This window comes from Nilaparvata lugens, chromosome X (genome assembly GCF_014356525.2).
Source record: "Nilaparvata lugens isolate BPH chromosome X, ASM1435652v1, whole genome shotgun sequence".
NCBI classification, from domain to species: domain Eukaryota; kingdom Metazoa; phylum Arthropoda; class Insecta; order Hemiptera; family Delphacidae; genus Nilaparvata; species Nilaparvata lugens.
The window spans coordinates 57,798,259-57,813,081 of NC_052518.1; the positions used below are offsets into that span (position 1 = coordinate 57,798,259).

General features: G+C 35.4%; 1 protein-coding gene across 1 annotated transcript in view; it reads left to right on the top strand.

Annotated features, from left to right (window-relative positions):
- The window catches only part of LOC111058057 (ubiquitin-conjugating enzyme E2 H), a 36,135-nt gene that overhangs the window by 10,961 nt on the left and 10,351 nt on the right, over window positions 1-14,823 (top strand). Inside the window, exons 2-4 of the mRNA XM_039443368.1 lie at window positions 2,710-2,786; window positions 4,264-4,431; window positions 7,826-7,954. Coding sequence (XP_039299302.1) covers window positions 2,710-2,786; window positions 4,264-4,431; window positions 7,826-7,954 — 374 coding nt within the window. The remainder of the gene's footprint in view (window positions 1-2,709; window positions 2,787-4,263; window positions 4,432-7,825; window positions 7,955-14,823) is intronic.

Here is a 14,823-nt window from a genome sequence, read left to right on the forward strand (position 1 = left end):
AAAGACCCATTAATCGTTGTAATTCAGTCTTATCTTTGGGATTTTCCAGTACCAACCTCCTTTCTGGATCTGGAGTGACCCCTTTAGCAGTAAAAACATGACCAAAGAATTTGACTTCATCTACTTTATACTGGAGCTTGTCTGAATTAAATTTTATGTTCAACTTCAAAGCCCTGTCTACAATTTGCTTCATTATTCTATTATGTTCTTCTTCAGTTTCAGTAGCAACAAGTATATCATCAATGTATATTACAATATTAGGAATATCCCCAAAATTTTGTGAGTTTACTTTCTGAAATATTTCTGCTTATTTGATCAAACCAAATGGTAAACGATTAAACTTATACAATCCAAATTCTGTATTGAAAGTGCAATACTCACTAGAAGCATAATCTAATGGTATGTGATAGAATCCTTCCCTCATATCCAAAACACTAAAGAATTTTTTGTTAGATAATTTACTACAAATGTCATCATAGGTGGGAATTATGTAATGCTCACGCTTTACAGCTTTGTTTAAATCAACTGGATCCAAACATAGTCTAAGAGATTTGTCACTTTTTTCAATTACAACAAGATTACTCACCCAGTTTTTAGGTTGATCCACTTTAGAAATAATCTGGTCTTTCTCTAATTGTTCCAATTTGCTTCTCAATCTATCTTTTATAGCAAACTGTATTCTCCTAGGTGGTTTCACTACCGGTGTTACATCATCTTTTTGTTCAATATGACAGAAATATTCACATTCGCCAGCTCCAAAAAAAACCTGTTTGTTTTCATTTATAAACCTCTCTTTACTATTATTACCCTGACCTGTTTCAAGTGCCTCAATACTTTTCAAATACCCTAGTTTCATTGCTGCCTGTAAACCAAGAATTGGCTGTATATTTTCTTTCAACTGTGAACTATCAATTACAACAAAAGGTAAGGTTATATTTTTTCCAGTTTTCCTAGTGCAATCTAAATTGACTATTCCCACAGGTTTAATTTGAAATCCCCCATAAGCTTTAAGAGTAACTTCTGTTTTTGATAACTGCTTTGTTCCTGTAAAACCTGATAGTATAGAAAGTGGTATTGTATTAATCTCAGCACCAGTATCTATTTTGAACACAATATTCTGACCTTGAATCGAAATTTCTTCTATCCATTCCTTGTAGCTACCATTATTGTTTGTCACCAAAGTGTCAATCACAAAAGTGTTACTATCTAGCCGTACATTAATAGAATCATTGTCATTGTTAGCTGTCTTATTAGTGTCTTGTAATAAAGTGTTGACTCTTCCTTGGTTGATACAACAACTGGCAAAGTGATTGAATTTCTGACAAATGTAGCATTTTTTTCCAAATGCTGGACATTGTCTCTGAGGATGAACACGAGAACACTTTCGGCAAACATATTTTCGGTCACCAGTTATCTGTTGCTGTCCTTGAATACTCTCACTATCAGTCTTTGCAGTACAATTAAAGAAAGATTTACTGCCTACCTGATGTCTGTTACTCGTGATGGAATACTTGTCTTTACAATGCATACACTCTTATTTAATTTACTTGCAATGTCCTCAACCCTGTTTTTACCAAGCTCAGCCGCCCTACAAAAGTCTATTGCATTATCCAAAGTTAAGTCCTGAACACGAAGTAAGCGTTCCTGTAATCCCTTATCGAAGACTCCTAGAACAATTCTGTCACGAATTAAACTATCCGTTTGGTCCTTGTATTCACAAGACTTTACTAGTTTTTCAAGTCTGTCAAAAAAATATTAAATGGTTCATTTTCCTGTTGAGATCTAGAATTGAAATGAAAACGTTCCATAACAATGTTCTTTTTTGGATCGGCATATTCTTGAAACTGCTTGATTACTTTGTCATAATCAGATTTACATGAATCATACAGATTAAATGTATTGCAAAGTTCAACTGCATCTTCCCCTATTACATTTAAAAGAATAGCAGTTTTTATTTTGGTGTCCTTCTTTTCATGTCCAGCAGCTAATAAATAAATCTCAAAATTTTGTTTGAATTTTCGATAATTTTCAGCTAAATTACCGTCTAACCTCAATGGGCCAGGAACCTTGGCGTTATCCATAACGTACTCCCAGATTCACTTTCACAAAATATAATCACTTAGATATCACAATAATTTCTGTCAACTTTGAATTTTGTCATTATTTCCGACTGCGCCATGTAGTATTTTATAAAAAAGCAAAAAGCAATTTACTGCTTTACTGCTTTTGTATTAGAGCACTTTATTTTATAATTATAACTATGTTGTCAAGTAATTCTGCAGAACACATACACGCACCACACCAGTGCCATCATCATCTGACAGTGTCACCAACTTCTCAATACAACAGGCCAATAAGAACAAATGTCATCCCACGACTCAGTCGTTTTCAGCAAAAACAAACAATAATATAGTCTGTATTTTCTTTGTTTTCACTTTTAAATCCAATTGCATGTTTGCCCTAAATCAGTCAAGTTCTTATACAATTAATAGCTTAAAAATAGCTTTATTAACAGCTTTTTTGTACAAGTTCACCATACAATTAGTTTTATACTGATTCTTCAAAGCAATAGTTGACAATCCAAGTTTAAAAAATTGCAAGTGGGCGGACAACCTTACTTGTTAATCATATCATATTAGATTAATTACATGATTGTTACATACTTTATTTTATATATGTCGATTCAATTTTCCTATTGAGATTGTTCAGAATCGAAAGCAAACACGAAGTTACTATACTTGGAGGATTGAATGAGTTCTGCGTCAAATTCTATGGACCTAATGGAAGTGAGTTGAGAAAGAAGATAAATTTATTCATCAATTTAATTAATTTTAATTGAATTCAAGAATTTAATCAACTCCGATTTAATTTAGGCTAACCGTTATTGATTCTTCTAATTAATAACTTCATCTAGAGAAAAAACAAATTCTAAATACAATATATATCATTTATAATATTTTTAATCCAAATATGAAGTGCAAAGTAAATTTTTTAAACATAATTAGTAACTCTAAGGCTCAACTCGAATCGTACAACCAGTCGAGGATACTCCAGTCTCTCGACCTTACAACTTTTTCGCTCTTTGTCACTACTTCTGTTCCATGCTACTCTATTTTCTAACCATACTTTATTGAAATTATAAGGTCTAATTCGTCACTAATTAGCATGTAACAAAATTTATATTTATTATGAATATATTGTCTTATCTAATTCGTATTATTGTCTTATCTAAAATGATAAAACATCACTTTCATGGAACATAACCTAACTTTCATTAAATTTGCACGGTACTACGCAACTCAAGTCGAGGCTCGACCAACATGTCGAGTCGACGCTCGACTCAGTCTCACAGTCGTGAGGTCACGTAGACTAGAATCGACTGGTCTGAGTGTCATCATTTGAAAACATATGCTGCGCTGAGAAGAGCAACACGAAAGAAACACATGTGTTTCCAAATTGTGACACCCAGACCAGTCGATTCTAGTCTCCGCGACGTCACCATTTGAAAAGACATGCTCTCGACTATAATTATAGAGTCGAGTCTCTTCTCGACCTGAGTCGCGTAAGTGTGAGTTGAGCCTAAGTGTTAGAAATAATTAGTCATTGAAATTGACAGACAAAGACTAAGTAACTATAATAACATAATATCTATTCTTCAAATAATACAAAACCAATACAAACTCCAAACTACTTCCTCTATAATACTTTACACCACCATAGCCATTGAATAAAATAAAATACATATTCGCACATTGTATCGATTAATTCAAAAGCCTCTCACTCAGCTATTAGCCAGAGAATAGATTCAGCTCTGTACATTTGAAATTGAGTATTAAGGATCCAGAAGAGAGCTGTGAGGGAAATGAAAGGTTTAAATCTTCTAGAGTTCTGCAGGGGATATCTCAAAGAAATGGGACTTCCAACTACTGTGCCTGCCCTCTACATAATTGAAGTAATTAATTACACAAGAGATAGAGTTTTAAATAATTATGGCACACATGAGTATAATACGAGGAATAAAAAAATGAATGCTTTATAGAACCGTAGGACATCTGAGTCAATGAGAACAAAATAAATCACAAAACAATTGAACGTGTCTACTTCTTTGTTCATACAAAAAGTTAGTTTATGTATTAATTTGACTTTTGGACCATTGATTTTCATCTTATGACGATTTCCCATACTCGTGAAGAGTCAGCAGGAAGAAAGTCAAATCTAGTCATACCTTGTATTGTTTGAATAAATTCAAATTGACAATTTCAGCTCCCTATGAAGGTGGTATATGGAAAGTTCGGGTTCATCTACCCGAGCACTACCCTTTCAAGTCGCCATCAATTGGCTTCATGAACAAGGTGTACCACCCCAACATTGATGAAGTATCTGGCACTGTTTGTTTGGATGTCATCAATCAGGCTTGGACTGCTCTCTATGGTAAGCTTATCTCTTTCCATGTTATATTTTGTATATCAATCGTCGATTTAAATTGTGATTTTAATCTATAATATCTGCTTCGATTTATCACTATTATTAAGCTATGAATGAATAAGAGTGATTTTTATCCCTTTAGTGCATACAAAAAATGCTATCGGAAACGTCAAATTAAAATTATACATTGTAAATACATTCTAATAGAATAAAAAGTTTTCCTTCAGGGCACCTATTTATATACACCTATAGTTAGAGACTACCGAGTACTATTACTTATGGTTTTTCAAAAAATGATTTTCTACTGGCGGCTGGAGGAAATCAAAAAGTGAGTATAGTGGGTACTGTAAGAAATGGTTTTCAAGGTTTTGTCGGAATACTGTTAAAGGCAAGTTTCTGGCAGAGTTAGGCAAAATATTAAAAAGTTTCAAGGATACATGATTAGGACTAGTTAATACTTTTTCAGTCTTGTCTAAGGTACATCTATTTTTGTCTTATTTCGTGTATTATGGCTGTGGATGTCAACTCTGCATCTATATGATCCTATATCCTTCTTTACTTGAAGTAGGAGTTTGAAAGCTACCATACTGTAAACTGTCATAACTTTTTCTTTTATAAATAATGGCTTGCTCCAAATACGCAGCACCCGATATAATTCTTATAGCCTTTTTCTGTAGTAAAAACACTTTTTGCACATCTGGGGCATAACCTCATAAGATCAAACCATACATAAAGACACTCTAGAAAACAGCGAAATAGCACATTCTTAAATAGTGTGTGGGTACACAATCCTTGAGCCTTCGAAGAAGGTATATAACCCTACTAAGTTTGGAGCAGACACTTTTATATATGAGGTATCCATGTAAGTCTATAATCTAGTGTAATGCCAAGAAGCTTTGCACTTTTTGCACTCTGACTGATCTCAAACCAAGCACTAACGTCTGGGTCTTGGTTGTACTAAAAAATTGCCCTAAACCAGGCTTCTGCCTCGCCCTGACATCTGGACATCTCTTGTTCAAGTGCACTGAGATCCACATCAACAGTAACTAATGATGAATCATCAGCATAGCATACCACCTTGGATCGAATACTAAACCCAATATCGTCCATCATAACCAGAAAAAGTAGAGGCCCAAGAATGGACCCCTAAGGAACGCCATGTGGTACAGCAATTGGCTTGGAAAGATCTAAGTTCACACATACTGTCTCGATACGACCCTGTAAATAAGATTCTAATAGTTTAAGAGCATTGTTTTGGATTCCGAGAAAGTTGATAAAATTCTGTGATCCACCACATCAAATCCTTTACTCAAATCGAAAAGAACCAATCCTGTGTATCTCTTATCATTAAAACCATCCTCAATGTCAGCCACAATGGTACTAACAGCATCAATAGCTGACCTACCTTTCCTAAATCCGTACTGAGTTTCGCTGATCCAAAGAATTCATATAGTTGTGAGATAATAATGTATTCAAATATCTTACTAAAGATAGGTGGTACCGATATTGGCCTAAAACTTTCTGGTGAGTCTTTGTCCCCCCTCTTGTATATGGGCTCTGTTCTAGAATGCTTGAGTGATGATGGAAAAACTGATTCTTTGATACTGGCATTAAAATAAGAAGTTGAATGAAAATACATACTCAAGATATACAGTATAATATATGGTAACTATGATAAATGAACATTTGCTTCGCTAATATTGAATATTCTTGAGAGCTCATATACACGTATAAAAATGAATAATTTATTTCCGTGAAAATTTATCATTTCACATCATATCATTTGAGCATTAGCTCCTTATCACACTTCACATTTTATTTTCTATCTCATTCATTACTTTTAGTTTAATTAGTTGATCCAATTGGAATTATGGTGATTTAAGACCAGCTAGGCGAGTAATGTGAATTATAAAAATTATTCACCTTACTAAATGAAATTGATTGATTTATCTATTAATTGATGAAATAGTTGATATTAATGAAAGCTCCCCTCAACAGGAAAAAACGCTTATCAAATAATTTCCATGTTTATGAATGAAATAAAATAAAAACTACTAATAATACGTTTATTTCAATCAAGGAATAACATTTAAGTTGATCAAAATAACTATAAAGACTATGGTATAGAAAATTTTTGAAATGAATGACCACTGCTTCAAGTAGTGTGATTATTATTATTTTATCAATATGAATGATAAATTAATGAATTTTTAACCTTATCTAAATTTGGGAGAGGAATAGCACAAGGTTGCCTCATTTTTTCTCTCCTCATCATTTTGGTGATGTACTTATTGTATTAATCAATAAATAATAATAATTCGTGATAAATTAATGAATTTGTTGGTCTTTTGTATTTCAATTATTTATTCTCTAGAACTCCTAAAAAGCACTATATACTTTGAACTGAACAAATATGAATCATTAATTAAATCAAACGCCAACAACATTAATACAAACAATATAGTGATACTACAAAACAATAGAAATAATCGGTGAACATTATTTACATAATGTTCACTCTAAATTATCACTCTCCGGTCCTGGGTTAGTGATTTTGGTGTTTTGTTTTGTGTTTTTGGCTTTCTAAAATTGAAAGAAACATTTTTAAAATAAAATTCATGTGAAAATTAAGAATAAAACTATCACATTTCTCCTTCATGGGAGATTGAGGATATGTCGGCAAAGTGGTACTTCCTGCGGGACTCCACACAATCCAAGCCACACAATAATAATTTGGAACTCTTAATTTTCAGTGAGTATAGAGTTATAATTTTTCAAAAATGAGTAAAATTTCAAGAAAATATAAATTTTGATGAATTGTAGTTTTTGATCAACAATATCTCACGATTGCTACCATTTTAATGTTTAATCCAAAATCCTTCTGGGCGTAATTTTGTGCTCTGCATAATACCTGAGTTCAGGTAAAGCGCTCTATCTCATATAGATTTCCCGGTACCCCTGACAACAATGCTCTTTCCTCTTTGTATCTTGAAAAACACTTTTTTTTGCTTCAATCGTCATCGCCAACTTCATTGTCCACACATTGAGATTTCGCACAATGATATAAGTTTATGAGATCATGTTTTATAAGAATCACTCGTTAGATGCACTTAATTTGTGAAGAGGCGCGCATAAGTACACCTCAAGGATCAAAATTTCAAACAATCATAACTTTTGACACAATGATCTTTGCGTTTTGACACAAAGTAGCCTTTGTGTTTCTATTATTACTTTTTTGTACAAAAGAACTGGGAAATTTTCAATATGTAAGCTGCAAGTAACCTACAGCTTGCAGCGGTTAACATGCTTTTCCACCATATGTCAAACATAACAATTAGAAAACTGCATATCTTATGACTCCTTACAAGAGTGAAAGTCTGTAATGATGGTTTCTTTTTAGATCTGTCCAACATATTCGAGTCTTTCTTGCCACAACTGCTGACTTATCCGAATCCAATCGATCCTCTGAATGGTGATGCGGCAGCTATGTACTTGCACAAGCCTGATGAATACAAAAACAAAGTGCACGGTTAGTATTATTATCAATCAATCAAGTATTTTCACTTTTCAATTGTAATCATAATTCTTCAATGCTCCACCATTGCACGCTTCAACTTTCAAAATATTCATGTAACGCTTAGGCCCGGTTTCTAGGACCTGCCATTTTTAGACCAAGCCAATTTTTTGACCTAGGAAAAACTTGCGCTAGACTCACGCTGCTAGTCCCAAGCTTCGAGCTCCTTGGGATCGTTTAGTTTAAACTTTTAGTTACTCACACGTTTAGCCTCGGGGTTAACCCTCAACTAAAGGCTAAACTGGAGGAATTCACAAGAAATTATTGTCAGGTTGGCAGCAGTTTCGAATGCTTCTAGGTGACTACAGACGAGCGGTATCGAATCGTTAATCTATAGAACGACACTGCCAACCTTCGATATTTATCGATAGCTATGTCAAGAATTCTACAATAATTCTTGTCCTTTGAATGCCGGTTTCCGAGCTCGGGATTCAGATAAGTTCTAGACTTTAAAAAGCTGGAGTCAGAAAATTGGGTTTCCGAAACGGGGCGTAGTCATAGTCCACGTTTAAATTGAATTACGAAAAACTAGACTATTGAACACAAAGTAAAATTAAGAGAAGATAGTGTTAAGTATCAGCTATTTTGAATTGTTTTGGAATGTTCTATTTTGTCAAGGAGAAACTTTTCTGATTATAGAAGTGAGAAAATAAAGATTATCATAAAAACTACGACTATGCCCCGTTTCAGAAAGCCAATTTTCTGACTCCAGCTGTTTAAAGTCTAGAACTTATATGAATCCCGAGCTCGGAAACCGGCCTTCAAAGGACAATAATTCTCAAACATAACACACAAGCAAAATCCCGAGCTTGGAAACCGGCCCTAATCCAGCTATCATTGTTCAAGACCATTCGTAGCACCTAATGTGTGTGTTTTGTAGAGTGAGAGGACTGTATCTAAATTATTATTGTATTTAATGAAAATACTTGTCAAGCTGGAATTAAATGAAATCTTTACTGTGAGCAAAGATATGGAAATTCTCAAATTAGTATAGATAATAGACTCACCAGTCGTAATTTTTATATGTGCCAAATTATCAATTATAAGGTATTGGAATCGAAATACAGGATGGAATACAGAAATGAGAAGGATAAATACCTTTGGGAAAGGAAATACCTTTCTGATACTCTGACACTGTGGCCTGGCGATGATTACAAGCTGTTTGGCAATATTAATTTCACTGCTCCTTGCTTCTCCCAAATATTCACGACATTCATTAAACACTTCAATCAACTATTGACATATAATGTCCGGCTAGACAAATAACAAAATAACAAATAAGGTAAGTCGGAACGGTCTGGTTTGTACACTCTTGAATCCGTCTGCTTTCTTTCTTGACTGAGAAGAAGGCCCTGGGCTGATGACAGTTTTTGACAATCCACCGCCAGGAGGCAGCACCACACGGAACAGCGCTACATAGACACGCTCAATGCAAGAAACGACCACAACATTCCCCCCCACCTGAAAAGATATTTTTCAGCTAGGGCAAAGACAAAAATGACGATTATATAATACAAAAATCCAAACATGCAACCACAACCAAGAACACAAAAAAAACAAGATTCACGACTACACCCTCCACTATTGAGTGGGTAGTGGGAAAAGTTTAGTGACTGGTCGTTTAAGACACCCATTCTTCAAACGCACCAGAGCCACTCTCACTTGGCGTCCGTCCCTGGAAAAACTTGTTCCACGATACCCAGTGGCCACTGCAGTGGAGGGAGGTTCGGCTGATCCACAATTACCAGCTGAAAGCGAGTAAGACGATTGACAGGAGAATCAACAACATCTTCCATTGGAAAAGCCTTCAATGGGGTAAGTTTGAGAAAATGTGCTGGTGTTAATGCAAGTGGTTCACTGGGATCTTCACTCATAGAGCACAGTGGTCTCGAGTTCAGTACAGCTTCGACCTGAACTAAAACGGTATTCATCTCTTCGTACGTTAACAATTGAGTACCAATCACACGAAATAGATGTGATTTTGTTGCCTTTATGTTCGCTTCCCAGATGCCACCAAAATGGGGCGCTCCTGGCGGAATAAATTTTCAGTCGATTCTATTATCGGACAAATCACCTATAAGTCTGGTTTGGAACGTAGAAGAGTTAACAAATTTCGAAAGCTGAACTAATTGCTTGTGAGTGCCAACAAAATTGGTTCCACAATCTGAGTAGTTTACTCTACAAGGCCCACGTCGAGACAGAAAACGTTGAAAAGCAGCCAAGAATGCTGGAGTAGACAAATCAGAGACGAGTTCAATATGTACTGCTTTTGTAGACATGCATACGAACAGACATTTATAGGCCTTCAAAATGACGGGATTACGTCGTTTAGCCATAGTAACTCGTATTGGTCAAGCGTAGTCAACTCCACAATGCTCGAAAGGTTTCAATTGCATTACTCTACTAGCCGGTAAATTACCCATTTTAGGGGGTGAAATCTTTGGTTTACACCGAAAACATTTATTACAAAGATAAACACATTTACGAACAACAAGACGACCAGACAGAATCCAAAACCTTTGCCTGATTAAGGATAACAGCAGACGGGGCCCAGCGTGACAGTTCTTCACATGGAAATTATTCACCAATAACGTGACCAAATAGTCCTTTTTCGGCAAGATGATTGGATGACAATTATCAAAACCAAGATTAGCTGTTGACAATCGACCGCCGACGCGAATCACTTCATTCTCTAGGAATGGAGACAAACACTGCATACGAACTGAACAACACTTTCCTGTTTTCAATTGAGACAATTCATTAGTAAAATGGATTTTCTGTACTAGTCTACATAGATACATTTCAGCTACATTCAAATCAGACTCACCCTGTTTAGGTAATACACGAACAAATTCCAAAATCACAATTACTACACGTAACAAACGTTGGTAGCTTGAACAGCGTTAAATCAATGAATATATCACATTATCACAAGTCGCATCTGTGTGAAGAGTTGTGAGAACATTAGTTTTAGTTTCAATTGGATCCTCAATAGAAAATCTCCATAGAATACGCTGGTATCTTCAACATGATTCTTCCATCACGATTTGACGATACATCTGACGTATGTCAGCTATCAACGCCATTTGAAATAATCAAAAATTGAGGAACACAACAAAAATATCCGTTTGCAATTTCGATCCAACATGCAATATTTCATTTAACGATAGCGATGTGGTGGTCTTAGCACTAGCATCAAACACAATACGAATTGGCGTTGCATGATGTGGGATGTGATAACCACTCTTATCAGACTGATCGGTTATCAATGACATGTGTCCCTGTTTCAAATAGTCTTTCAATATTTCGTGATAGGCAACACGCAATGTAGAATCCAACTCCAAACGTCTTTCCAAATTCAAAAAACGTCATTTGGCAGAATCATACGAGTCACCCAAATTATCAGGGGGTTTCAACCATGACCATGAAACGATAAACCTCCCCGATTCAGTACGACAAACAGATGAAACGTAGTTATTCTCACAATCGACTTCTTGAGGTTTTAGCGGCCGTGTTGAGGCAGGGCACTCTTCCAATTCCCAAAATTTTTGAACCATTTTATCCAATGAAAGATTGCACACAACATGACTGCTCGTATCACACGACGACGACAAAACCGGAGCTCTTCCCATGAGGATATAACCCAAAAGACTGTCTATAGCTGTAATCTCATTCACCTTTCCCACCACACGATCAGACTTCAGCAAATGAGGTAACAATCCAGCACCAATAATCACATCAATTGTATTCGGTGAATAGAATTGTTCATCAGCCAATTGTAATCCACTCAAATGAGACAATTTAGACCTATCTATTTCACAAGAGGGCAACCGTTCAACAATACTCTCTACCACAAGAGACTCGACGGAGAAACAAATATCTGAGTCAATTTTAGATTGAAACGAGAAGCATGTACGTCCACGTACAACCGTCTCCTTTCCTCCAAAACCGTGAACAACAGTATTCAATTTACTAATTGGAAGATTCAATTTTTTACAAGCACTGTATGTAATAAAATGCGATTGAGAACTGCTATCCAACAAAACACGAAGTTCATGTAATCCACCAGATGAACTTTTCACTAACACCCTAGCAGTAGACAAAACGACAATGCTATTACTACCATTAGTAGCAGAATAACAGGTGACAGAAAGATTTTTCTCAACACTCACAGACGCTACACTACTTTTAGACTCATTCAACCCAAAATGTAACAATGTGTGGTGCATCTGGTTGCATAAAGAACACGTTTTATTACTCTTACAAGCTCTACTCAAATGAGTATCCTCCAGACAACGAAAGCAATACGAAATTTCCTTCACAAAAGCGTATCTTTCTCTAGGGGTCTGTTTCAGGAATAAAATGCAATCAACAAATTTATGACCCTTTTTTGAACAACACAGACAGCTCACACCTCTCTCAGCTTTATTGAGATCAGTTGACAATTCATGGCTGGGTGAATGAGTGACAAACACCTTTGAACTCAAATGAGAGTGAGTTTTGAAATTTTTGGAAGCAGACTGAGTCTTTTTTACAACAGAATTACTTGACAAATTAAACAATTTATTATCATCAAACAGCAAAGATTTAACCTGTTTTTGTATAAAAGAGACCAAGTCATCATAAGATGGAACATCTTTATCTCTTACTGCCACCTCAAATGCACGCCTTGTTACAGGATCTAACAGCTTCAATGCATGATACAAGAAAATAATATCTGTAAGATTGACTCCCTGCAAACGTTTCAAAGCCGAGATTGGCGCACAAAATTGATCAAGAATTGCAGTCAGACCACACCTACTTCCGACTTTAAGAGCCTCAAATTCAAAAATATGTTTCAAATAGGCTTCGGTCTGAGATCTTGTGTCCTGATAACGAGTAACCAATGACATCCATATATTTTGGTAATTGGCCCCAATGGGCAATACATGCTGAATAAGATGCTTCACCACTTAATCGTGAGAATAAATACTGTATCCACTGTTGATTGGTCACAGATTCGTTATCATGGACTAAAACCTTAAACAACTCATAGAAACTGGCCCATTTCAATTGGTTCCCGTCGAAAGTCGGCAATTCTATATGCGGCAAATTAAAATCAGGATTCGATTGAGTAACTGCTGAAACTGTGGGATTTAATACAACTTCAGTTTCAGCTGATTGATTTAATTTTTTCAATGCCTGTTTAATGAAAGCCACTAAATCGAGATGAGCATCTGTGAATTCAGGAACATAATCCTCTTTCAACTCAATTTCCAACTCTTGAATTCTTAAGACTCAACTTTTGAATTCCTCCAATGTCTTCGGAAGATTCTCTCCTAAGATTATGAATTGATCGGCAACCTTTTTATCCTCAATGCCTTTTGATAAGTCATACAAACGCTGAATTCGTAAGAATAAATGTTGTTTTCTTGCTTGTAAGACTTTCAATGTCTTTTCTACCTTGTCTGTCATATTAACCAACGAAATGACATAAAAAAAATACTATACAAAATGACAAAAATACACAACGACAAAAAATGAAAGGCAAAATAGGAACAATAAAAGAACATCCAATTCGATGTTTCTTTACTTCCAATCAGTCAAGTGAAAAGCAGACTCATTCAAGTACAAAGCTATAAAACAACAACTACAATAATATTCATCGTTTATTCGCTGATAATCGATCGATAAAGTCGAATGCTCAACAGAGATAAGAAGATAATGAGGTCGTTCAATTCGACCTTGAGCCTGAACCTGTTTTGAGCATGTACCGACAAATACAAAAAACTCGTGTATTGAAATAGAGATTCCAACATCTAAATACAAATAATAAATGGAAAAAGCAAGTTTCAAATTCAATAAATTCACTGATTGAATGATAATCCGGCCTGGAGGACCAAAATGTTTTGTAGAGTGAGAGGACTGTATCTAAATTATTATTGTATTTAATGAAAATACTTTTCAAGCTGGAATTAAAAGAAATCTTTACTGTGAGCAAAGATATGGAAATTCTCAAATTAGTATAGATAATAGACTCACCAGTCGTAATTTTTATATGTGCCAAATTATCAATTATAAGGTATTGGAATCGAAATACAGGATGGAATACAGAAATGAGAAGGATAAATACCTTTGGGAAAGGAAATACCTTTCTGATACTCTGACACTGTGGCCTGGCGATGATTACAAGCTGTTTGGCAATATTAATTTCACTGCTCCTTGTTTCTCCCAAATATTCACGACATTCATTAAACACTTCAATCAACTATTGACATATAATGTCCGGCTAGACAAATAACAAAATAACAAATAAGGTAAGTCGGAACGGTCTGGTTTGTACACTCTTGAACCTGTCTGCTTTCTTTCTTGACTGAGAAGAAGGCCCTGGGCTGATGACAGTTTTCGACAATCCACCGCCAGGAGGCAGCACCACACGGAACAGCGCTACATAGACGCACTCAATTCAAGAAATGGCCACAACAGTGTGTAATGGCTTTTTTCAATCAATTTGAAGGAAAATTAAGGGCACATGAAGTAGAGATTGCCTGCAAATAGTTTCAAATTTTTCAAGATCAAAAGTTGAAAAAACTAACCTTTGTCATCAAGTAGACTTCTTCTCATTAAAAGACCCCTCGTCAACTCTTTTGAACAACATTTGAAGTGCTTTTTATTATATTGGGTTAAAACTTTGTGCCCTTGGCCTGTAAAGCTTAATTATTTCCAGATTATCAACTGATCAACTACTTTTACACAGTGTTTTCAACAGTTAATTAAATCGAAATCAGTTGATTAATCAAATTAGTTTATTAAGAAGAAGAAGAAGAGGAGGAGGAGGTGGACGT